At 53.4% G+C, this 24049-nt stretch overlaps 10 protein-coding genes across 10 annotated transcripts; 4 read left to right on the forward strand and 6 right to left on the reverse strand.

Annotated features, from left to right (window-relative positions):
* Positions 1-564: 564 nt before the first annotated feature.
* Positions 565-1662, reverse strand: PG994_004437 (uncharacterized protein; the record flags this gene model as incomplete). The annotated part of the gene is made up of 1 exon (XM_066855846.1): positions 565-1662. The coding sequence occupies one exon, from the start codon at positions 1660-1662 to the stop codon at positions 565-567; it is 1098 nt and encodes a 365-aa protein (XP_066718013.1).
* A 1555-nt stretch (positions 1663-3217) lies between these two features.
* Positions 3218-4962, forward strand: PG994_004438 (uncharacterized protein; the record flags this gene model as incomplete). Its single annotated transcript, XM_066855847.1, has 2 exons — positions 3218-3743; positions 3797-4962. 2 exons carry the CDS (start codon positions 3218-3220, stop codon positions 4960-4962), a joined length of 1692 nt encoding a protein of 563 aa, XP_066718014.1.
* A 335-nt stretch (positions 4963-5297) lies between these two features.
* Positions 5298-5747, reverse strand: PG994_004439 (uncharacterized protein; the record flags this gene model as incomplete). Its single annotated transcript, XM_066855848.1, has 1 exon — positions 5298-5747. One exon carries the CDS (start codon positions 5745-5747, stop codon positions 5298-5300), a length of 450 nt encoding a protein of 149 aa, XP_066718015.1.
* Positions 5748-5921: 174 nt separating this feature from the next.
* On the reverse strand, positions 5922-7262 carry PG994_004440 (Acid phosphatase protein; the record flags this gene model as incomplete). The annotated part of the gene is made up of 5 exons (XM_066855849.1): positions 5922-6277; positions 6366-6514; positions 6565-6766; positions 6925-7147; positions 7218-7262. The coding sequence occupies 5 exons, from the start codon at positions 7260-7262 to the stop codon at positions 5922-5924; spliced, it is 975 nt and encodes a 324-aa protein (XP_066718016.1).
* A 1210-nt stretch (positions 7263-8472) lies between these two features.
* PG994_004441 (uncharacterized protein) lies at positions 8473-9878 on the forward strand (the record flags this gene model as incomplete). Its single annotated transcript, XM_066855850.1, has 2 exons — positions 8473-8892; positions 9210-9878. The coding sequence occupies 2 exons, from the start codon at positions 8473-8475 to the stop codon at positions 9876-9878; spliced, it is 1089 nt and encodes a 362-aa protein (XP_066718017.1).
* Positions 9879-10461: 583 nt separating this feature from the next.
* PG994_004442 (oxidoreductase domain-containing protein) lies at positions 10462-11382 on the reverse strand (the record flags this gene model as incomplete). Its single annotated transcript, XM_066855851.1, has 1 exon — positions 10462-11382. One exon carries the CDS (start codon positions 11380-11382, stop codon positions 10462-10464), a length of 921 nt encoding a protein of 306 aa, XP_066718018.1.
* A 937-nt stretch (positions 11383-12319) lies between these two features.
* On the forward strand, positions 12320-13408 carry PG994_004443 (uncharacterized protein; the record flags this gene model as incomplete). The annotated part of the gene is made up of 2 exons (XM_066855852.1): positions 12320-12771; positions 12874-13408. 2 exons carry the CDS (start codon positions 12320-12322, stop codon positions 13406-13408), a joined length of 987 nt encoding a protein of 328 aa, XP_066718019.1.
* Positions 13409-13711: 303 nt separating this feature from the next.
* PG994_004444 (uncharacterized protein) lies at positions 13712-16109 on the reverse strand (the record flags this gene model as incomplete). Its single annotated transcript, XM_066855853.1, has 2 exons — positions 13712-14279; positions 14338-16109. The coding sequence occupies 2 exons, from the start codon at positions 16107-16109 to the stop codon at positions 13712-13714; spliced, it is 2340 nt and encodes a 779-aa protein (XP_066718020.1).
* Positions 16110-18518: 2409 nt separating this feature from the next.
* On the reverse strand, positions 18519-19798 carry PG994_004445 (lytic polysaccharide monooxygenase; the record flags this gene model as incomplete). The annotated part of the gene is made up of 5 exons (XM_066855854.1): positions 18519-18769; positions 18872-18935; positions 19015-19095; positions 19174-19351; positions 19440-19798. 5 exons carry the CDS (start codon positions 19796-19798, stop codon positions 18519-18521), a joined length of 933 nt encoding a protein of 310 aa, XP_066718021.1.
* Positions 19799-21097: 1299 nt separating this feature from the next.
* On the forward strand, positions 21098-22096 carry PG994_004446 (uncharacterized protein; the record flags this gene model as incomplete). Its single annotated transcript, XM_066855855.1, has 1 exon — positions 21098-22096. The coding sequence occupies one exon, from the start codon at positions 21098-21100 to the stop codon at positions 22094-22096; it is 999 nt and encodes a 332-aa protein (XP_066718022.1).
* Positions 22097-24049: the final 1953 nt, after the last annotated feature.

A 24049-nucleotide genomic window follows, 5' to 3' on the forward strand; every position in this document is an offset into this window, starting at 1 on the left:
TCCAGTGGTGATGCCCGTGATGGTTACTAGATTTGTCTGTCATGTCTACAACTATACGCGAGTGAGTTGGTGTTATTTCTGGGTGCAATAGACGTCTGTTTTCGAAGTGTCTTACTTTATCCCTCCTTCAGTGGATCGCATATCTTTCAAGCTGGCTTTATACTGGGTATGGATCACTTTAAAGGAAATTCGGTGGCCTCATGACAGCCTGGGTTAACGGACGTTTCATTATGACAAAAGCGGTTGCGTTAACCATAGTTTGTACCCAGAAAGCTTTCTTCTACAGTAGCTCATATCCATTTCGTCCCTTTGCGGACGTGCATCAGATACACTGATACTTCTTGTCCTTCTCATCAACTCGATTCATTTCTTTCTCTGATCTTGCCGTCCAAGACTGACGACCAAAGCGTCTTCAGTCCAGCGAGGTATTCTCGGTCATTCCATTATGGAGGTACCATCAAAATGACATGCTTCTGAAACCTCAATGCTCCTAGTCTTCTCCCGTTTTCTCAGACGGTTGCGACGCTTCCGAAAATCCGGGATTAGCAGTGTCGGGGAAGGCCTTTAAAAACGTCTCCCAGGCCGCCATTCTAGCAACAGGTGGCTTTGTTGGGTCGGGGCAGACGACTTCCCGGCTGAACTCAGCAAGGCTCTCGCAAGGGCGAGGCGTTCGTCCTCGGCCTCGGCCATCCAGTCCTCTCCTATCGCCTCCGTAAAGGCTCGCTTGATGTCTTCGTTCTCGGGCGGTATCTCCGTAAGAAGAGTGCTGGGCGTGCGCAATATGGACTCACCCTCTTTCAGGCCGCCTTCGTAATACTTCAAGTCGTACTGGCCCCACAGCCACCGCGGAGGTTCCCGAGCCGCGAATCGGGGGACGAAAAGGGCGTCGTCCCAGTCGACCACGCCGGTGATCACGGGGTCAGCGTCGGCGGTAGAGTCGATCATGATGTTGCGGGTGAAGAGGTCCGGGCGATGAAGGCAGATTGCATCCGAGCCGAAGATCTTCAGATCTACCAGGTTCTGCATCATCTCTTGTAGCGGCTCGTACAGCTTCAAAGAGTGGTCGTGATCCTCCTTGCGGCAGCCGGGCGAATGGTGCATGTGTCTCTGGTAGATCGCGAGCATGATCTCGTCCACGGACAAGCCGGGCGAATCCCGACGCAACCGGTCATGCGGTAGCTTGCCAACATTTTCAATAGTGTCGTCTCCATCCATGGTAGGGTCCTCTGGCTGGTGACAACATTCGGCGCCGAAAGGCTGCACGGATAGGAAATCGTCGGCGCTGGTGTTGTCGTGTTCGAGTGCGTTCTGACAGGCCTCGATGATGCCCGCAACGGGACTCGTGATGGACTCCATTTGTCGGTACAGGGCTGCTAGCTGAGTGGCGATGGAGAGCTTCTGGTCGTGCGTAAGGCGTCTCTCACATAAATCGTATGGATCAACCGGGATTCTGGAAAGGACCACGTACCCAAAACCTAGCGGGTTGTCTTTCGTCTCGTCCCACTTGATAACCCTTGGGGCCACGAGGTCCGTATGAGTTTCCAAGTACTGGAGAATAGCAACTGTCCGCAGGATGGAACCTTGATCTCTCGGAACACGTAGGAACAGGTCGTGGTGAATAATTTCGCCGTCCCCATCTTCGCTATTCTCCGAGAATAACATATTAAAGATAATGTTATGGTCACCATCGTCTAACCAACGGGCCCTGATCGTCTTCTCAATCGCAGATGGCCATAAGTATTTGCAAAGAGCAGCCGGTCGATCAAAGTGTTCACCATGAAGCATACGTAATTCGCTGTCAGGATCCGATTGTACGGTTGAAGAATCACTCATGCTCCAGGTAGAGCTCTCGCTTCCCGGGCTACTCTCTCGTGATGCCATCGGTTCCATCTTGGTGTATTCGTTTGGGACGGTCTGATCCCTATGAGTTGTGACGGCTGTTTGCTCTTGATTGAGAAGCTGAGTTTGCACTTACTGGGGTGAGAGTTGAAAGTTTCGGTATTTAATACGGTATATATCAGTTTTGGTGGATTATTTACTGAGCACTCCGTTGTCTGAGAGCCTGGATCGACCTTACTTGTACTTTCTTCTTGTGAACATGCCAGGTTGTGAACGGTGAGTTCTTTTTTGCCTGGTAATTTCTACTGTGATTTACGATTTTCGGGCCTTTGGGCACTTGTGGCAGCCTGCAGTATCGGTATTGAGGACTATGATGAACCCTACATAAATAGGCACACTTGGGGAGTTATTACAGTAAAATGGCTGCGTACGCCAATGCCTGAGGTTGTCTCTGATGCCCGAGAGGTGGTTACCTCTGAGATTGCCAGCCCTGAATCCGTAGGATAATGCTGTTCTCTGCTCGTATCTAAGGAAGACACGGTAGTGGCAGTCTACTTGGTACCGATCTTAGGCTCCTTTGACTTCTGAGCCAACAAACAAGGGGATGCTTGCCTGCTTGAAACTCTTTGCATATGTAGCCTAAAGGGGGCCGTAAAGAGACACAGGACAATCTAAAGAAAGAATCAGAAATGTACCACTGCTTGCTGTTTCTTACTCCCTATCGTAGATCTGCGAGGTTGTCAGTTAATCTTATATAATCCGTCATTTGTTCGACTCTAGGCTATGGTTCTAACAAATCGGCTGTGGGCGCTAGATTTCAAGAGGTATAGGCTTGGTACTTCCCCTAATTTCAATTCCTGCGGCTGAGCGCACAAACTAGCTCCAGTCTCAGCCCAGATCGATCTAGCTGAGTGGCTAGACAGCAGCTGAGGTGCGGAAAAGCAACTAGAGCTCGCGCGAACGATGCCACTATTGATTGAACTGCTCGCTCATCGCCATTGCTGGTTAGAGGGCAACTTGATCTGGCTTCGAGTCGCGGCCGGCGATTACTGGAAATTGACCACGGAACACGACCAGTCTCATGGCCGCCCTTTCTATATATCTTGTGCCCTGAGCCGAGGGGCCGTCCTAGCCTATCTGTCGAGTTTGTTCCTCGTCTTGCCATTCCGCTGTCGCTCAGTAGTAACTCCTTAGCATGGCTGGTTTCAAGGTCCTTTCGCTGGCACTGCCGCTGCTGCTGTCGGTCACTTACGCGAACCCTCTGCGGAATGATCGCCCATCCTATTGTGAATGCTCCCCTGCCCAGCGCACCTGGGACCATTACTGACTATAAGTAGGTGCCGTCGGGGAGTGGCTAGAAGATGGTCTTCTCGCGAGCATGCGCGTGCACCAACCTGGGTTTGCATGCTACGTGCAGAGCGTGTGCTCCAACGAACTCAAGAAACCCGTCGCTACGATCACCACACTCACTACCACCACGACCGTGACGGCCGAGGTTGTCTCATCAGCTACTAGCCTAGCCACTCAGACCACGACCATGACTGCGGGCACTACAACTGCGGAGCTTATTGTCGCAACAGCGGTAGTCTATCAAACATTGACTGTCACAGAAACAGCGGTAGTGTCTACAGAGACCGTTTCGTCATATAGCGCAACAGAGACTGTCGACTCGACCATCGCAACGGACGTAAGAAAACAGCCAAATGGGGATCGGTTGAGAAGAACTTGGCTAACCGCTTTCCAGACTCTTACGACTGTGACAGGGACAGACTCCACATCCATCACTGTGTCAACGTTGACTACCCAGGAGACACCAGTAGAGACCGTCGTCACGACGGGCACAGACTACGTCACTGTCACGTCTGAATCCACCAACGTAGCCACGATCTACTCTACAGAAACTGGTAAGCAAATGTTGTATTGTGTCTTCAATGAGTGCTCCATTAACGTGCCAAAGATACCGACTTGAGCACGACCACCGAGTACACGTACTTCAGTACGGTACTGTTCAACAAGAACAAGCGCGCCGTTCCTACATCCTTGCCTGATCTCCCGGCCAACTGGAAAGCCGTTTATGGGGGTGATCATTTCCGCAGCGCTTGCTCATGTATCGTGAAAAGTGCACCGGTCCAATCTGCGTCAGAGATAAGGACGCAGACATCGGTTGCTACCGTCTACGCAACCGTCAGCTCGGTGACGACCATATATGCCACCACGGACGTGGCATACACCTTGTTCTCCAACGTGCTTGTCGAGACTACCCTCAGTACCGTCGACACCCAGACGTTAGACATCACTACCACATCTACCGGCACGACCACCGCGTCGGTGACCTCGGATGTCACTACCACGACGATACTGCCTCTCGTCAGCACGGAGGTTCAGTTGGTGACAGCGACAGTGACGTCGAACATCATCACGACTGTGACGGTCTCGGAGACGGCCACCACTACGGAAACCATTCTCTCCACGGAGACGGATGCAACCACCATTACTTCGACAGCCTACACTGTTGAGGAAGTAGACGTCACGACGAGCATCGTCAGCACCGCCACAACCGTCGACGTAACGACAACGACCGTGGAAAGCACCGCCACGACCACCTGTACCTCCAACCCCGTCGTCAACGGTGGTTTCGATACCGGCTCGTTGGGTCCCTGGGTCAAAACGCCCCCTGACAATACCCATACCGACTTCTCCATCGTGCCCAACGGCTACAACAACAGCCCGAACATGCTCTACTCGTCCAACCTCTACGGCAACAGCCTCGTGGAGCTGTACCAGGACTTCACCTCCTGCCCCGGCACGTCTTTCACCTGCACCTACAACTTCTATTTCACCAACTTCTACCAAGTCGGCAACGTGCCGTATGTGCGTGTGTATCTCAACGACGGGAAGTACGCCCGGGGTGTCAGGTTCCCCACCTCGGCCGCGGACACGGGGGCGGACAACTGGCTGCAGGGGTCGCTCCAGTTTACCTGGAGTTCCACGGGCTCGATCGGATCTGGTTCGACTGCAGCAGCCCTCAGGCTAAGACAACAGGATCAGGGTCGAAGAAAGTACAGCAGCAGAATTATCTTGCGCTGGATAATATTGTATGTACGCTTTCGAACTAAAACGTAGCGGTCATCAAGAGGCTCAAACTTGTAATTATATATAATGTCAAAGATTATTCTTACAGAAAAGACGTGGTATATAATCCTATACTCCGGCTTGAAAGGCAAATTTCAGGCAAAGTCTCAAGCCTAGGACATGAAGCTATAACATGATGCCCAAATCTGATATTATCCCATGCCCATATATTTTGAGATTCTGTGTAGTGGTTAACCACTCCTGGTTTAAATAAATACCTGGCCTTGATAAGCTAAACTTTGGTCTTACGAAAATGCATTTGGACGCGAAAAACACAGCTTGAGAATGAGATAGCGTGCTCTGGTCCTACAAATTCTCCTATCGCGTCAACACTCCTGTAAAGTCCATCTGCCCTGAGGCCGTTGCACGATTCCCTCAGAACCCCCCTCCGGCCCCACCACATGCACGACCGTCTTGCCCAGCCTCACCGTCACCCTCTCGCTATGGGCCTCCATGTCCGGCACATCGCTAAGGCAGTGATCCGGCCGGAACCGCGTCTTGTACTCCAGCCCCGCCCACAGCACCGGCAGCGCCGACGACTTCCACGGCCCCCTCCCGGCCCCGAGCCGCGTCGTGTGCCGGCCGCTCTGGACGATGGTCAGCGCCACGAAGGCCAGCGTCAGCAAAAACAAAACCGCCGGGAAGGCGATCAAGCCCCAGATGACGGCGATGCACGTCTGGTTGCCGTAGACGGTGCCCAGGCCCGCGAGCGCGCCGTCGTGCACGACCCCTTCGCGGCGGATCGTTGCGGTCAGCCACGCGGTGAGGCCGTCCATGTAGGCGGCGACGCTGGCCCGGTCGGCGGTGCCATTGGCCCACAGCCGGTCGATCCAGGCGTCTCCGACTAGCTGGTGCCCGATCCCTCGAGGTGTTACCAGCCTCTTCACCCCTCCTGTCGTGCCGTTGCCGAAAAAGACGGTGCTCAAGATACTCTCGAGCCCGGCCGCGGGCTAATACCCAAAGTCGTACGTGCATGCCTTGTCGAAGTAAACAGTCTCAGTGTCGTTGTAATCCTGTGCCGAATGGTTATTGTAGTAGTGTATCCTGTCGGTGAGAGGGGTGGCAGGCTGCGTCTTTTGTAGCGAGGGCTCGTCAGCCGGCGAGCAGTCTAGGCTTGGGATCGATGGGTGATTTATAGCGAGGCTAAAGTAGCCCAGGGTGACATATAGGAAAATGGCAGTCGACATGATGGTCTCGTTGAAAATGCCGCCGGTATATGTGACATTGCCATATCTATGGACACACGGCGACAAGGAGACGTTGAATGCCCGAGCCCCCGTCTTGCACGTTGGCTCAGACCTAGTGCCTGTCCTATCGCCGCAGTCCAAACTTACCATCAGCGCTTCGAACGAAAAGAGTGGTATAAGTCCCCGAACCGTCATTGTTAAACGTACAGTTCCCCGAAGGACAGTGGGCTGGAATCAGCGACGATGCGTTGTCCGGTGGGTTGAAGAACACAGAATACAGAGCAGCAGTCATCGGTCCATCCACGGAGGGGGTTCCTAAAGCATACTGCACATCTCCTCTGGTGTAGTTGTTGGTCCTGGGAATCATGGCCGGGCCCCGTCAACAGGCTCGAGACAGCTGTGGAACCCAAGAACCTGCTGCGCGAAAGGGTCAATGGCTAGAGACAGTATTGTCAGCGTAGCTCCCAGAACAGTGAGGACGTTGAAGGGGTGTTTGCAGATGAGCAGAAGTGACCCCCATGGGCCACGAGTGGCACCATCCCATCTGGCGAGGTCTTGAATCGGGTGAGGATCTTTGAAGTGAACCCACTTCAGCTCGCCAATGCATTCTGCGATGGGGAACAATAGCGAGGCTTTCAGGATGGCCGTGAGAATGGCAAGAGAGAATTGACGTTGATTAAGGCTGGCCAATCCGGTCGCCTTCGGCCGTTATACGAGGCGAGTAGGATAACGATGGTCACCAATGCGGCTACAGCGAGGAAAATACTGACGCCCTCGTAGCTCCAGAAGCTTCCCCTGGGGTCGAGTAACGAGGTGCAGTTGTATTTAAGTCGAGGTGCTTGAGTGTACTTCGCCTTATCAGGACTAGGCCGAACGGGCGCATTCATATTTCCGTTTTCCGTGGACTCTCTTTCCTGGCTTGGGTTGTTCCTCTGTGCGGATTCATCTGACTCAGATGTTGGAGTGGGAGGCGATACATCCGAATCGATCTGTCGTGTAAATTCATTCGCCGGTACAGGTTCTTGCGAGGGTGCTGCCAGCGGACTCAATGGGACTGACTGCCCCTTGCTGCGCCGTGTAAGTTTGCATCTCAATCCCATCCATGTCGAGATATTGAACAAATGTACTCCCAGGTCGAATTCGGAGATAAACCTATTCATATATACATTATCTTCATTCTTGATGTAATGTGAACAAGGCTGTTGGCATCAAACGTATCCTAACCAGACTTGACATCACCCATCAACCTGTCAACTTGTCGTAGATTAAGCCCAGCCTAACGTTTTCGTCTTCAGTGTCAAGCAGGCTGTGTGGCCGAAAAGAAGTCGTTCTGCAGGTATGGTGCTACTGCAATCTCCAGCAATAGGATGCAAGCCTCTAATGAGCAAGCCCACGACAATAGGCCAGGCTCAATGTCTTACCTATGACACTAGAGTTGAGGGCCAGGGGCTAGTCCAGGTATGGGGGTAATATAAACCATGAAGGGTGAGGGGGGTTGCGGAAAAGCCTGGCATGGCTGTGCGGCTAGACTGCATATGTAAAGAAATTCATTGCGCAGGCCCCGGCAGGCTGATTCTCATCTTCGCCCCCACGCCGGGCCCCCAATTCTTACAACCAGCTGTGGTCGCCCCTGGGGGCCACACGCACTCCCGAGGACCAAAGCCAAGGCTAACGACTTATAAGAAAAGGCTGAGAGTCCCTTATCATAATTATACCTGTGCTGAGGAAAAAGACAAGCAGATGATGTTTCATGTGAGATGCTGCTGACTTACAACCCCCTCTCCCAGTGACATGGTGAACACCACCAAGCGTTTTCGGTTTCAACCTCTTTTTTTGCATCATATGGCGTATGCTCACCAGGCGGACGGTCTGAGCAAGTACTCTAGTTGGTCGCAGAGTCCAGTCGTGCCACCTAATATTATCTCGTTTCTTTCGGTGCCTTGGTCAGCTCAGCCTCAAATCAGCATCCAGTGGAGCTACTCATCTGCTGAAGGGTTGCTGTTCCTAGCCGGCTCCTCGTCATGTTTTGCCTGAGACCGTTGGTTCTACATCAATGCAAAGTCGATCGGCAGGCAAGCACTAGACCCCAATCCCCCACGGATCTACTGGCTGTGCCGACCGCGCCTGCCTGTTGGTCATGCCAAGTGCAAATGGCGCGGCACAGGCGAGAGCATTTAGTTGAGACACTTTCTTTCATCCATGTCGCTACGCAACGTGAGCTCCCTTCATCATTCAGCCGATTGAGCTCATGTCGTCTTCGGTATCTGATCATCACCCACTCAACAGCTCTTCCCGACAGGGGGTAATAAGCAAGATGGTCTGTGTGGAGGATGGATTCGAGTTCCTATCTGATGACAGCGACAGGCTAAACTATGCAAGATCGTGTGACCTCTTCATCGCCTTCCAGCAGTCCTCTGTTAGCCTGCCAACCGAGACTATGATCGAATACCTGGCATCCATTCTGCCACCAGATATAGCCAAGGCATTACAGTCACCACCAGATGGAACCGATCCACCAGTCTACCCATCATGGGCGTCCTGGAGTGCGCTTCTGACGTGGTACCACCTTTTGGCGGCTCAGAAGTTCAATGACACAAATCACCTACTAAGATTGAACTGGTATGAATATACATTCTGGAGGGTCGCCGAGGCAGATGCAACTTGCATGCAGCGGGCGTGTCCTGTATTGTCAGCCGGAAACATCGAGGTTGATCCAGATATGGCTGGCATCGGCGTAAGTTGTCATTGATATTCCGAAGCTCAAATCCCCACGACAACATCATGCAATTAAGCAAGAAGGTGGCGTTAGCTGACATGATGCTTCCCAGGTCTTGAGCTCGTACTGTATGGAAGCCGTGCTGGTGACGATGTTCTTCTTCGTGCTCGTGTTCCTGCCGCGATTGAATAAGGGCGGAGAGCGGGGTTTGGATCTCTCGTCATCGCGAGACTGACAGATGTGCACCGGGGATCGTTGGACGATATGTTCCTTGGAGCTAGCATACTGTGCTTCGGTATCCAGCTCGCAGCTATGCAACTGCATCACGTCCAAAGTCCCAAGACGCCCCTCTACTTCCTCGTCAACAGCCTAGTGTCGTCCTTTTCCTTCCTCCCGCTCTTGGCGCTGTGCTGCCTCGCGGACGCGACGACCATGTCCGCATCCGTTACTGGTTATTTCATGCCGCAACCTTCGTCTGCTACTGCATGTGGATGATGGTGATCTGGCTGACGGCCACGAAAAATGCCGAATTGAGCTTCATATTCGTGCTCATTCAAACCGTCCCAAAGGGCAAGTCGGTCCTCGGTGAACTTGTGAACGAGCTTGACCACATACTGCAACCTTACTGCGACTATCAATTCAATGCGAGCACCCGTTATCTGAAGATGGCGGTGGCATGCGTCTGGGTTGTCATGCTGACGCCGCCGGGAATGTACCTCATCATAGGCACTGTCCATCTCATAGAGTGTTTGCTAGGTAGTACGACTGATGCGGCATCGCGACTGACATCGCGCTTCTTTCATTTCGTGCTACCTCTTTTCTGTCTTGTCGGCATGTGGACGATACTCGGGTTGATACTGAACATACGTGGTGTCCTCACTGCGGCATCGCGAGACGAACTGTCAAAGATCGAAATCAACGAATGGGGAGTCGGGCAAATCCTCGCGACTCTGACTTGGATCCCAGTTGTGGTTGAGATGGGACGCATTGCAATAGGTAAGTAAATACTTGGTCAATCCAAGTCTCTGCCTTTTATTATCTTAATGGGATTCGAGCTGACCTAGACGTCTTTTTTGTTAGTGGAGTGAAAGGCCACGGGCTTCCGAGATGAGGGAGGGGGAGGAGGAGAAAGATATACTGCCTGGAGCCCTGGCGGGAAATGGCAGCTACAGGGGGCGTCAGTGCGATTTTAGTGAGGATGAAATCCCACTAGTGCACCTAAGCCAGCGCAACCGAGGCCATTATTAACAGCAGGGCAACGAAAGTAGCAGCCCAGCTGTATACGTGTCGGTATAGAGCGAGCGACCTGCAGAAATAGTTTTCAAAGAATGATATGAGTTCTTATCTTAAAAAAGGGAGGAGATGGCGCTGGTCACTAGACCTCCTTGAAATCAGCTTTTAGGCTGCTGTTATTACCAATAGAGCTTCCCTTCAATTATGCATCCGCTTTTGAAGATCATACTCACTCATGTACTCAAGAAACGTACCTAAGTAGGTAGGCTTGCACTTCTCATGGCGTTCCTTTTCTCTAGCTTTCTACTTCTTATCAAGTCTGAACCATCCTTGATGAACGATAATCAAAAACCTCTAATCCACCTTATTGCCATCCTTCCGCAACTTGTACAGGAGATCCGTCCGGATGGTATATTTCGTACCCGCCAGAACATTGTCGCCCGAGTGATACAACCTGCGGTGCTGGAAGATCAGAACGCGGCCGGCCTTCGGGTGGACATTGAGCCGGCGCTTCTCGTCCGACGAGAAGAAGGTCGTGGCGCCGCCCTCGAGCGCGGTCCGGCCCTTGTCCCCGTCGCCGACCTCGGCCTTGGAGTCGTTGAGGTAGATGTGCACGGTGTAGTGGGTGCGGAAGACGGTGCCGTCCTCCTCCTCGGTGCTGTAGGCGCCGTCGCAGTGGGGCGCGAAGAACTGGCCGCCGCCGTACTTGAGGTAGCGCATGCGCCGGTTGACGCCGTGGAAGTCCCACCACGTCGATGGCTTGTCGGGTTTCGCCGTGACCCCCAGCAGCTCCTCGCCCGTGACCGATCCCAGCTTGTCCATGACGCCCGGCACCTGCGCGATCCGCGCCCAGAGGCGGTCCACGACGTCCTGGCAGTCCCAGATGATGCGGTCGCTGTTGCGGTAGCTCGTCTCCAGCACCTCGCGGCCGCCGCCCGCGTTGACCAGGGCGGGCCGCCACGGGCTGCCGTCCTCGCCCATGTCCTCGTCCCGCACGCTCGACTCGGCGAGCCGCAGTAGCGTGTCGCACTCCGCGGGCGTGAGCACGTTGTCCAGCACGGCCGCGTAGCACGGCTCGTACTGGGGGAGGTCCGTCTCCTTGAAGTTGATGACCTTGTAGCTGATGGAGTCGCCGGTGTGGCGCTCGTCCCGCAGGAAGTCGTCCGGGATCGCGACTTCCTTGGACTTGTAGGAGGTTTTGACCGGCATCGCTTGTTTTCTCTGCTCCCGCGTCGTCGTCGCCGGCTGCTTCTTGCCCAAGATGGCGGACATCATTTTCGGTTGCGAATGACTGATGCTCAGTCCAAATGCGCGGACAGAGGCTGGAAAGATTTGGCAAATGCGTGGTGACCAACTTATTGAGGGGGAAATGAAGAACTGTACAGTACAGTGAGTTCCAGGTGCTATGTTGTTGTGGTTCCTGAGTCACTTGGATTTGTAGCAGAGTGCTGCCTAAACTAGTAGGATGGTCTGATCAACAAAGCTCGGCGTGCGAACCACGCATCTGTGGGCTGTGCTCGCAACTGCCTAAATGCGACAAAACGTCCTACGATTATGAAACCCAATCCAATCTATGTAGGTACGTGTACATACATGTAGTTATCTTACTTTACTTAACTGCCTAGTCGTTAGTGTAAAGGGGTATGCAAGGTCCGCATGATAGTTTCTGAAAGAAGTCGCCATGTATCGATTTGGTCGTCATTCGACGATGTTGTTCGGAGACTTGATGTTGCATATTTCGGTCCAGGGAAACAAAGTAAAATGAAATCCATCGAGACTTGGAATAATTTCTAGGGCAGTTTATATGTAATGAAAATGTGTTTTAGTGCTGACAGCCTTAGCTGATATTCTAACATTGAGCGGCTGTCGCCCGAAGGAAGTCCTGTCGGTAGCCACTCCGACAAACAAACAACCGCTATGAGATATCGGGAGATCGCTGCAATGCTGCACCGAATCACCGACCCCATCTCTCGGTAGTCGGGTACGGCGCCATTTCCTGGAGAACCCCGCGCAACGCCCCCAACACCATAAATACATGCATGTAGAGTCCTGAGGAATGGAAGGGCCATAGCGATAAAAAAAATAGTAAACCCAGCTCTTCTCATTCGATTCTCGAGTCTTTGAGTCTCCTCTTGAGCATTGAGCTGTCCCTGTTCTCAATATTGCTTGCTATTTAAGTATCTAAGCTTATAAGCCCGAAGAATCAACAATCATGGCTCCAATTCCCCCGGCCGGCATCTACGTGCCGGTCCCCACCTTCTTCCAGCCCAAGAAGTCGGCGACGTACAACGCCATCGCGTCGCCGTACGACGCCGACACCCAGGCGGTGCACTCGGTCTACCTCGCCAAGGCGGGCATCACGGGGCTCGTCGTCCTCGGCAGCACGGGCGAGGCCATCCACCTGAAGAACAAAGAACGCTCTGAGATCTTGGCCAGTGTGCGCAAGGCCCTCGACGGGGCCGGCTTTAAGGACTACCCCATCGTCGCCGGCACGGCCACGCAGAACGTGGAAGAAACCGTCTCGCAGCTGGAGGGCGCCCAGGAGGCCGGCGCCCAGTGGGGGCTCTGTCTCGTCCCGGGCTTCTTTGCGGGCGCTAGCACGCAGGAGGGCATCATCCAGTGGTTTACGGCCGTCGCTGATCAGAGCCCCATCCCCATCATGATGTAAGTCGATTCCTTACTAAGTCCTCGATATTTCGGGGCAGTCAAAGAATATGAAACAATGCACGTCAGTATCATGAACTAAGTTACTCACACCATCATTAGCTACCACTACCCGGGAGTTTCCAACAATGTCAAAGTCGCCCCCTCGACGTACGTGACGCTGTCCAAGCACCCCAACATCGTGGGCTGCAAGCTCTCGCACGGCGACATGTCGCACCACGCCCAAGTCGCGTCGAACCCGGCCATCGACCACGCCCAGTTCCAGACCTTCTCGGGCCTGGGCCAGCAGCTGCTGCCCGTGGTGGCCGTGGGCGGCGCGGGCGCCATCGACGGGTGTGCGGGCTTCTTCCCCAAGACGGTCGTGGCGCTGTACGGGCTGTCGACCAAAACTGTAGGAATTACCGAGGGCGAGGTCCGCCGCCGCCGGGAGCTCCAGTACAAGCTCAGCGCCATGGAGGAGCTCATCGTGCAGACGGGCACCGTCGGCATCAAGGAGGCTATCAGCCGGCTCCGCGGCTTCGGCGACCCGGACGGCACGCGCTTGCCCCTGGTCGGGGGCTTGCCGGGGGGCGATGCGGCGTGGGCCAAGTGGAAGGAGTGTATTGATGCGATGGAGGAGGAAGAGAACAATCTATGAAGATTCGACTTGTAAGTTGAGTGGGCAAAAATGGCAGACGAGATTTCAATTGAGGCGACATATGTTCGCAGCGTGTTAGTGGGGTTGCATCTCACGTACGCTAAAAGTTCATTGCCATTGCCGTGTTACCCCTGAGCTCTTCTTATCAGGCTAGAATTGTCAATGATATTGAATAAGAGACAAACGATTCATACATTTTCGGAAAACACATTAGTATCAAACTTAACAGCAACCTATGTCTACAACTTATATCATATAACGCAAACTACCCAATTATCCTACAATGATCCCACCGCACCATGGTTAAGCTATGTATGCCGGGACCCCTGATGTTGACTGGTCGGTATCCCCCACTTGTCCGTCCCCTCCATCTTCAGTAGCCTGAGTCTCGGGCAACGTCGACGTCTCCGCCGGAGTAGTCGACTCCTGCGCCAAGGTAAGCCCCGGGATATGACTGCCCGTCGTATTGACGGCAGGCCAGCCCCACGCGGGAGCACCGATGGGCGGCAACTCGGGCCCGTATTCCCCAGCCGTGGTGGCATCGGGAACCGGCTCCTCGTTATGCTGCCGCTTCGCAGGAGGTTCCTCCGGAGCGGTGTCATCGTCGTCGTCGTCGTAGTCACTAACAAGACTGAACTTCCGCTTCGCGCTCTTCTCCACCTCCACGGGTGGTGAAGAAGGCCTGCTTTGGGGGCTGGGGCTGGGTGTGGCAGGTCCTTCGACATTGAGCGACTGCTGGGATGGGAGTGTGCTGAGGGACTCCATGGGCGCTTCGGGCTGGGGCTGGGGCGCAGGGCTCGGCGCGTCGCTGCGGGAGAACGCATTCTCCTTCTCCCCTTCCTCTACTTCGTTCGGGGATAGAGGTGGGCTGCTGTAAAACGATAAGCCACTCTGTCCCTCTAGTGGGTCGTAGGAGATGAAAATCATACCTGTCATACATCTCTGGGGGTGCTTGGGACTCGGCCGTGTTGACTCGGCCTTGATGATCGGTAAAGATAATCTTGATATCCTCCGCCGGGGTCGGTAGCTGCTCTCTTATAGCGGCGGGCGATTCCACTTCGATATCAAAGTAGTCATTCCCAACCGTATTCCCTTCAACTGTGGGAAGGGGCTCGTCTTCATCAACATCGATTATGAAGACATCAGGTTCTGGCTTCTGCAAATCCAGCCTGTCAGCCAAATAACGCACAGCTGACGTGGGAAGAGGGACCTCCTCCGGCCATTTGGGTCCGTAGAATAGCGGGGTGCCATCATTTCCGTTCTGTTCGGCCGCGGCTTGCTGCTGCTGCTGCTCGTCGTCGCTTTCATGGTCAGCAGCGGCAGTATTTTCATCCTGCATCGTCACCTCCGCACCCTCTGCCTCTTCGTCGTCGTCACTGCCGACATCCGCCAACTCCACGTCGTCAGTCGGCAAGACATCAGTGCTGGGTGTAGGCTTGGTCGGTTGTTCAACCTCCTCCTCCTCGTCTGCCATTTCGTCGGCGTCGTCGCCTCCGATAAGCTGAATGAAGGCATCGTCGACATTCTGCTGCAAGTCCTCCTTGTCGTCTGAATCATCCGACCCAATGCGTGGCAGGCCCCTTTTCAGCAGGCCCTTTCGCACGGGAGGAGGCGGATTGCCGCTATCAACATCTTCTTCATCGCTCGACACAGAAGCAGTGTACTCCTTCTCAGAGTCCGAGTGGGCCGTCACCAGATCCTGGTCGGTACGGCTACTGCTGCTGGCGGACTCATCATCGAAGCGAAAAGTTCCAATCAGGCCAATTTCCGGCGGCGTAAACAGCCGATGCCGAACCGGAGCATGGGGCTCCTCCTTGCCGTTTTTGGGCCCCTTGAGCAGCGACAGCGTAACGCGCGGCGTGAAGCCCATGTAGCGCCGCACCTGGCGCGACGCGGCGCCGATCATGTCGTCGCGGGCCTTCTCGAGGTTGGTCCAGGCGCAAGTCGGGCGCCAGAGGGCGTCGGCGTCGTACGTCTTTCCCTCGCAGTACAGGTCGACGAGGCGGCGCGTGAACTGCTCGAACAGCACGAAGGCCCGCAGGCCGGAGCTGAAGAACGCGTCCTCGTCCCGGGATGGCGGCACCCACAGCTCGCCCTCGTGGGCCGCGAAGTCGTCGATGTTGGCGAGCCCCGGGCGCAGGAACGCGGCGATGCGCGCGCGCACCTTCTTCAGCCGGGCGTCGGCCGCGAAGCCCGTGTCCGGGTCGATGAAGACGGAGTAGTCGACCGCCGTGAATGGGGCGTTCTTCTTCTTCGGATCGTCCTTGCGCAGGTGCAGGATGACGGTGACGTAGTGGTCGTCCTTGGTGTCGACTTGCTGTATGTAGTACTCGCGCTTGCGGATGGATTCGTAACTGCTCTCGAACTGACTTCCAAATTGTTTCAGATACCGCTCGTACCCCACAGTATCGGCGTGGTCGATCCCATAGGGGAATATATCAAAATCGTCCGGCGACTGCCACGTCATGAGATTCGAGACCTTTGCAGGCAGATGGTCGTAGAGGTACTCTAGGGCGCTTGTAAGACTCTTGGAGTCAATCGCCGCATCGTAGCGTGTCTGCAGCAGGTTGAGCCCCTTTAAAGCATTCGCGGCGTACGTCTTTTCCTCTTCCACGGGGATTTGGATAGACTTGGGTCCTCTCGTCGGGAATGGCAAAGTGCCATCTTCCAGAACAGATGATCTTAAAATGTTTACCGACATCTTCGCGGTGACTCTGGTGAATTCCTTATTTTACTTTGATGTGATATTCCAAGCGCTGACTCTGGTGATATTTCTTCTTTTACTTCAATGCGATATTCCAAGGTCTTTAATGATTGTGATCATGAGAAACTCCTCTGGCTCTATACATATATCGAACTCCTTAAGTATGCATGGTGGCAGTAACAGGTTCTAACACTCAGGATATTATCATGCTCTACTTTTGTCGTGCTGAGATCGAATAAAGACGCTACCGATCCGGAGAAAGTGCTATTCCTGGTGGCTGTCTTTGTCTAGTGACAATGTAGTCGAGCGAAACTCGTTGCCTTTGATGTGGGAGCACTAGTCTGAATGCAACCGAGACAAACAGGCTTCATTACTGTATAAGAACGAAGTACCAACAGCCGCATTGTTTATGCCTTGGCCTCTAAGCCAATAGCAGGGGTATCACCCTGTGGCACATTATACCCCCCAACTGTCTGTTAGGTCTTGTAAATCTAACCGAGTGATCGAGTTAATGTGTTACTTGAATTGAAGCTATAGGTTATGAGAACTTTTGTATCTACTGCTGCTTACTCGGATCGTAGTTACCCCCGAAAAGGCCACACAATTATGCTGGACATCCTCTGAGGTGGTCTTCATATACTAAGAGGCGGTTCCTTGAAGGCTCTGATTTCACCACATCCGTCCCGGCGACGTCTTCTACATAATGAGGGGCTCCAGATTGTATGTCCTTGACTATGTCCTTGACATTGTCTCGTGGCGCGTATTATGATGGTCGGTACAGAAATTGGTTCGCGGTGAGATTTGAGTTTGTCCAAATCTAGATTCACCGGAGAATAAGAGACACACTCCCATTCCAACAGGACCTGATAACCCTAACTAGGTCAGTAAGCCTAGCGATAGAGTATTCTAGTATAATGCACCTATAGGCAAAAGGGTTCAACTCCTTCTGCTGTTATTAGTTTCCTTCTCTCCCTATTTTTCTCCTTTCCGCTTTCCATTTTTAGGCAGTAATTTAATACTATAAGTATTGCTTTATAGGTTTCTGTTTGTTAGTTTTCAGTAGTACTGCGCCTGAGCTACGTGTCTTTAGAAGTTAATAGAACAGGACGTGGCTCTCTTTGCAAATATTTTGGCTCTCTAGAGTATAGCATAATACTCAGACCATGCTTGGTCTCTCGGCTAATGATGAAATCTTGGGGGATTCGAGTATCAGCCGCTTTTAATGACTCGCTACTATATAATCTTCCATGCGACGAGCTATGGCTGGAGTTGAAAAGCGGCCAGCCAAGAGTGCCTCGATGTCTGTGCAATTTAAAGGCCTCAAAAGCGAGCCAACATATGGGACTCCCATGGATCATGGAAAGCTTAATGAAAGTAATTATCCGACGCAACGGAGAATCGAAAAGGATTCATACCTACTTCTTGATAACCCCGAGGTCTGCCTTTAAATGGCCGCCCTTGCTCCTTCTCTGTTCCGTCTGAATCAGTTCCCCTTACCATCAACAGTCCCGGCAACAGAAGTACAGAATCTCTATCGAAAAACCCCCCTTTTGGGCCATTCGCACACAAGCCATCTAAGAAAAAGTCGCCAGCGACAGCCGACCGGTGTCCGCCTCCGATCTCAGCAAGCGACAAGGTTCGATCCGGCACAGTGGCACTATGCAAAACACCAACCGCCCTGCCGTCAGAAGCCCAGAACCCGGCGTCAGCCGGTTTTACTTGGCGTGGCTGCCATATGCTTCACTGCCATCCTAACAGCCCGCCACTACCGCGACGAGCCATCTAAAGAGGAACGAAGAGGCCACTACCACCACCAGCCATCTAAAAAGGAAGGAGGAGGCTTCTATTGGGCCAAGATGATTGGTGGCGCTGCCTCGGTGATTTTGCTGCTCGTCCATGGGTACCTGCGGACTGAGGCTTATAAAAATGTGCACAGTGGGCCGTTTTACCGGGCCTCACCCGTTTTGTGCAGGTTTCATCAGCGTATGCTCGATGGTATTGTTACATGTGCTGTTTTGCCAGCAGGAGTTTCCTGCATACTATTAGCCTACCAGGCCGAGTTGTGGGTTTTGGATCGGCTATTGGGGCTAGTGGTGGACCACATTGCTGGGAGACAGCCTGGAAGCATGGGGATGCTAAAGGGGAGTTCTCATTTGGCGGAGTGTTGAGGTTATGCTCATTGAAATCAGACGCAAGACAAACACTACCACCCTCGTTTCTTTTAGTAGCAATCGGCTAGCAACACTCCGAGTCTTTGCTGCTCCGAACGTTCATAAATCTCACAAACACCGCAATTATCATTCATGAAGAATGGACCGATACTCTGTCTATTCAACCTCTGTCATATAAAGACTACCGATGAGAGTTCTTCTCTGATATTATCATCCTTCTCCATTTTACTACAGACTACTGGCATTGCGAATAATACTCATTGCTCACGACGCACTTGTACGACCCGGAACACGCCGTGCAGCCCTGGAAGTCCTTGCCGCCACACTGGCCCCACTGGGAAACGGGGCTGCAACCGCTTCCCTCCCCAGGGCTGGCCGTAGTAGTGGGGGCTGTCGCCTTGGTGGATGTGACGATGGTGGTCGGGGCAGCTTTCGTGGTAGGTGCAGGGTTGTCGTTCCCGGCGCCGCAGGTGAAAGGGTCGGGGCCTGACATGGAGCAATAGCAATCGCCGTTAGCTGGAATTTTCATCTTGGCGGTGTATGCATGTCTGTCGGGACTGGGGGTGGAAGTCAGGGGGGGAAGCTTACCGGGAATCACGTAGCTGCTGCTGCCCATGGAGTAGATGTTAATCAGCAGACCTGGGTCATTTGCCTGAATCATGTTCGTGTCAGCGGTCTATAATGATGCAGTTTACGAGGAGGCAAGTAAAGGAAAAAGACTGTTGCCATACCTTGTAGATACCGGGGATGCTGTATGTCTGTGGAGATGCCGTGGCCTTTCCCCCCTTGATGTTTATCTGGGCGCATTCCATCTAAATACCAAGTCAGTATATTTCGAGGACGTAAATACACTACGCTACACCTGGGGAAAAGTCTGCAACATGACTTACGTAGAGCTGGGCGCCGCCAGATGATCCCGCAGCGTGCAGCGCAATCATCTCGGCTCGTAGCAGGTACTGCCCATCGGCCAGACAGTCAGGGATCTTGATGGAGTGAAGACCACCGTTCTTGATGACCTTGGAGGTGCCCCAAACACCACCGCTGTATCCATCCTGCTGGATCTTGAACCTGCGCAGATTATCAAATTCTGGATTAGTTCTCTGGCTCAAGACGGTGATAAAGGAAGGCCACGGAAACAGCCGGAGTCCCTACTTACCACCCGTTCCCCGGCCCCGCCGCCGCCGTCGCGGTGTCGACCTTCTTCAAGTACGCCAGCGTCGGCCCCTTGTGCGACGCGTCCATGACGTCGTCGGCGCCCGACGTCAGCGTGTGCCGCCAGACGGCGGTCACGGTGCTGCCCGCCTCAACGTCGACGACGGCGTCCGAGGGCGTCGTCGGGTTGGGGGGCCCGTTGCAGGCCAGCGAGTCCGAGCTCACGTCCTGGATGGGGCCGTCGTACGTCGGCGTCCGGATGCCGTGCGACACCGGGTAGGTCGTGCCGCCGCTCGCGAGCTGCACGAAGATGGTGTGGGCCGAGACGCTGGCCGCGATGCCGAGGAGGACGTGGGTTCGCATCGTAGGTATCTGATCGGTCGGTTCGGGGAGAAGGGGATCAAGCTACTGTTCGGATGGAGGTGTGTGCCTGTCGACTTCGGATACTCGAAGGAGAAATTGGTCAAATCCCACAGGGAGAGGATATTTAAATGAACAAAACGAACGGCAATCATCTCATATAAGTACCGGAGCCAGTTCACCAAGAGATGCATGCTCAGAACGGATGGGTGATCGCATCGCGCGTCCCGCCAATCCCACCGTTCCCCACGCAGTCGCTTGCCTGATGTGTCCTGCCATTCCCAGATTCCTCCAATCGGTGCAATCGAATCCGTCCCCACAGACACATAGCGTTCCAAACAAGCCCTTCTGGCGACCCCGGGGCGCCGAAATGAGGTGACAAGTGTGCAGGGCGGAGCCGGAGCCACGACGTCCGGCGTTCGGATTCGGAAAGGCGCCACGGCATCACGCGAGCGTAATTCCGCCGCCAAGCTGTCATGCCACGTTTCTTTTCTTATCCCATCACATGAGCGCCGATTTCAAACTGGCTAACCGGACCCTTTTACCCCTTACAATTTTCTCATTTTCCTGAAACCATGCCGAGTCTCTCTGTATATCTTCCGGATCCTGATACCTACCTTGAGGAAAATCCTTTCCAAATAAACACGTTATTGGCCTACGACGTGTTGATAGCGATCATCGCTGCAACGACGTCGAAGCGCTTAACGAGTACATCGAAGAGCATACGTTAGACGTCACCCATCACGTTCTGGCGACATATATGAGGCGGCTATTTGGAATGGATGCGTCGAAGTTTACCACAGGCTTGTCACCTACCAAAACGCCCAAGCCGCCGTAGGCTCTGACCTATCTCCTAACCATCTACCGCTTCACGAGGCCTGCCGGGCTTCCCAAGTGGACATGGTACGCTACCTCTTTCGCAATTCAGATGACATCAAGGTGGATATTTCCACCAAAGATCAATATGGCCGAACACCGCTTCTCTCCGCATGTGAGCCCCTCCGATCCAGGTCGGGAGAATTTTCTGTGCGGGAGCTGGCAATCATTCACCGCCGCAGCGAATAAATTATAGGCATCCTGCTAGATCACGGCGCTAGCGTCCAGGATCGCGCAGAGTTTCTTGTAGGTGGTACGAGAAAAGGCGGCGGAAAACTGTGCGATACGCCACTGAGCTTCGCCATTGCTTGCATAGGGCCGGCTCTTCTCCGGCGTTTCATCGGCCTCGGCGCACCGCTGCTCGTGTCGCTTGGCCATTGGGTTCCCTGGCGGGATCCAGGGGAGCTGAAATGCTACGAAGACGTTATGCTCATGCATATCGCGGCCACATTTCTGGATTGCGACGCCGTCGAGGTCCTGTTAGGCACGTCCGAAGGGCGGGAGATGGTCCGCATGCGCGACAAGCTGGGCCGCCTGCCTATACATTGGGCGGCCGACTGCGGCCACAGAGGCACGTTTATGGAGACAGAGGAGGAGATAAGTCGCCGCGCTCTCGAGACTATGAAGCTGCTGCTCCCGCACTCGCCCGTTAACGACCCCAACGCCTCGGGAAACACGCCTCTGCACATTATCACCACGTTCGAGCGGCGCATCTGGCAGATGGCACAAGCACAACTCGACGAGGGCCGTCCGTCGCACTTTAACGACGCCGTTATCCAGCTGCTCCTTGACCATGGCGCCGACGCCGCGCTCTGCAACCACAAGGGCGAAACAGCACTTACGCATATTATTACGAGAGGGGATTACCTGGCGCCAGCAGCGATGATTTCCAGCATACTCGCTCGCGGCGCCGTGCTGAACGAGGCGGCCGACGCGAAAGGGAATACGCCGCTGCACCTCGCCGTAAAATGGCTTCCGATATGCCTCGACACCGTAAAGTTCCTGCTTAAGCATGGCGCCGACCCGATCCTGGCTAACGCCGACGGCGACACAGCGGCGCACATAGCGCCACGGAGCCAGGCGACGAACGAAGATAACGACGTGACGCGGGAGATCGAATATGTGCTCGATCTGTTCGAGGCGGCTAGCGGTGATCCGGAACTGCGCGATCGGGTTAACAACGCAGGCGTAACGCCGCGCGAGGTCCTGGATAAGGAGCAGGCGTGCTTGGCCAAGAGACTCAGAGAAGGAGGAGAGGAGAATGCGGGTTCTGAAAAAGGGAGTGGGATATGGAATGAGAGGGAGAGGGATAGGGAGAGGGAGAGGGATAGGGAGAGGGAGAGGCAGGGGGCCTTAAAGGAAATGGACCAGACATACGACATAACGGTGCTACATATGTATTATATAAGGAATAAAAGAATATAAATCCATACGTACATTATTTACTACTGAACCGATCTAGCGGTATCATTCCCACAAAACTGCTATTCTTATCCCCCGTGCCTGCTTCTAGGTTAGCACTCAGTTCATCAGTCTTCGTCTCGGCCACGATCCCTTTCTCTTTCTCCAGTCTTGGCATATGTAAATATCAGCATTGAGTGTGCAAGCATCACGAGACGAGGATGGTACTAACGGCAAGAGCTTTGTTGGCGGCGGCGGCCTCCTCCTTCTGGACGAGGTGGCCCATCAACTGTCAGTTGGCCGAGATAACAGCATGGGCAGAGTTGACTTACCGCAAGACGGCGAAGGTCGCACTGACAAGATGGTTAGCAAGTCGTTAATTTTTGAAGTCCATGGGATGGCTCTGCTTACCTGGTAGATCTCGTCGGATTACTGCTGGACGGAATGGTTAGCATGCCAATATGATAGAGAGATTTTAGGAGACCGACAGCGTGAACGGGCGCACGGTTAGGGGGCCTTGGGTACGGAGATTAGGCTGTACGCTGTTCAACCTCGCACAATCCATAGGAAACGTCTTTATGATAATGAGTAGATGGAAATATTGAAAATACCACTTTCTGTGTGACTTATGGATACTGGACAGTTATCAGACTCCCCTGAACTATGGCCAGGAACTTATGCGGTCGCAATTTTCAGCTGACTATCTTCAAGCGCGACTGTTGTCAATCTTGCCGTCAAGTTGTCCACGGCACCTAGTTCGCCACTCTCTCGCCTCTCAGCATTCCCATCCTTAAAGCTAACGTGGGTCCTCCTTCTTCGAGCACGGTTAACTGGTCTAAAGCTTAAGATGTCTCTTAATGGCGGTCTTATAATCCCATATTTCATATCACATGCCTCATGTTCCGTGTCCTCCACTATCGCCATAATGCTCCGCCTTGTATATTTGTCTTATCTAGTTCCTCGAACTCGGTGGTTTTCTTATGGGTATCAGTCGGGCCCCGAAGGTTGCTGAAAGGTAGTCTAGTCGTTTTATCTCGAGTGTTAGTCCGGAGATTAGAGATGAGCTGAATTGGATAGTTGTATCTTACCTTGAAGGCGGGTGAAGCATCGCCACCATAATCCTTGATGAGAAGCTGACTCGATTGCTTGTTTAGTGACTTGTCCAAGACTCCGATTCTACATTTCAAAAATAGTAGTGACCATGACCAGGCAGGGCAGTAGATCTCTGTCTCATTTATCCCATGTTCCTGATCCCAACCATGCTAAAGACGTTTTCCATTTGGACATTAAATCATCTGAAACTCTGCGAAATGCTGCACCGAAGTACGCTCGACTTATGAGATCAGAGTGAAGTCGCAATGCGCAGAAGAGCCATTATGCAGCCACGAGGTGACGCTGGAGTTCTGGTTTTGCAAAGCTTGCCAAGGTACTGACGTGATTGGATGGGAGAGACCGTACTGGGTATACGAGGGCGAGGAACTGGTGCAAGGACTGATGTGCTGAAGATGATGTAGTAGAAGGAGATGGAGGATGGTTATGTGTGAGAGCTGTGAGAGGAGGATGGTTAGGTATCTGCATGGCTTACGATCCATGTTGAGAAGCGTCGAGTAGAACTTACTATGTATGGTAGAGTCAACTTGTGCCAAAAGACATCTTGATGATTGCTTCGGGAGGCTTTTTCTTGAAGGTGTGTGTCGATGGCGTTGAGGTGGTCTAGTCATGTACCAATGCAAGGTTGGTGTTTGCAGGTGGTATGTGTGGTAAGGTGTACCAGCGCTGAAGATGTTTTGTTCAAGGTGAGAAAGTGGAAGGTGGAAGCAATGATGTGTTGAAGATGCTTGGTGAAGTTGCTTGATGAAGATGTTTGATGAAGATCCATTGATGAGGAAGAAGGATGATGTCGAAGCTTGTGGAAGAGGAAGCTTGGTGTGTGTTGGAGGTCCAAGTCCTGACTGAAGATCCAAGTCTTGACTGAAG

The sequence above is a fragment of the Apiospora phragmitis genome (genome assembly GCF_038363925.1).
Source record: "Apiospora phragmitis strain CBS 135458 chromosome Unknown utg000005l:1.0-4161743.0:1.0-4166827.0, whole genome shotgun sequence".
In the NCBI taxonomy this organism is placed as follows: Eukaryota; Fungi; Ascomycota; class Sordariomycetes; order Amphisphaeriales; family Apiosporaceae; genus Apiospora; species Apiospora phragmitis.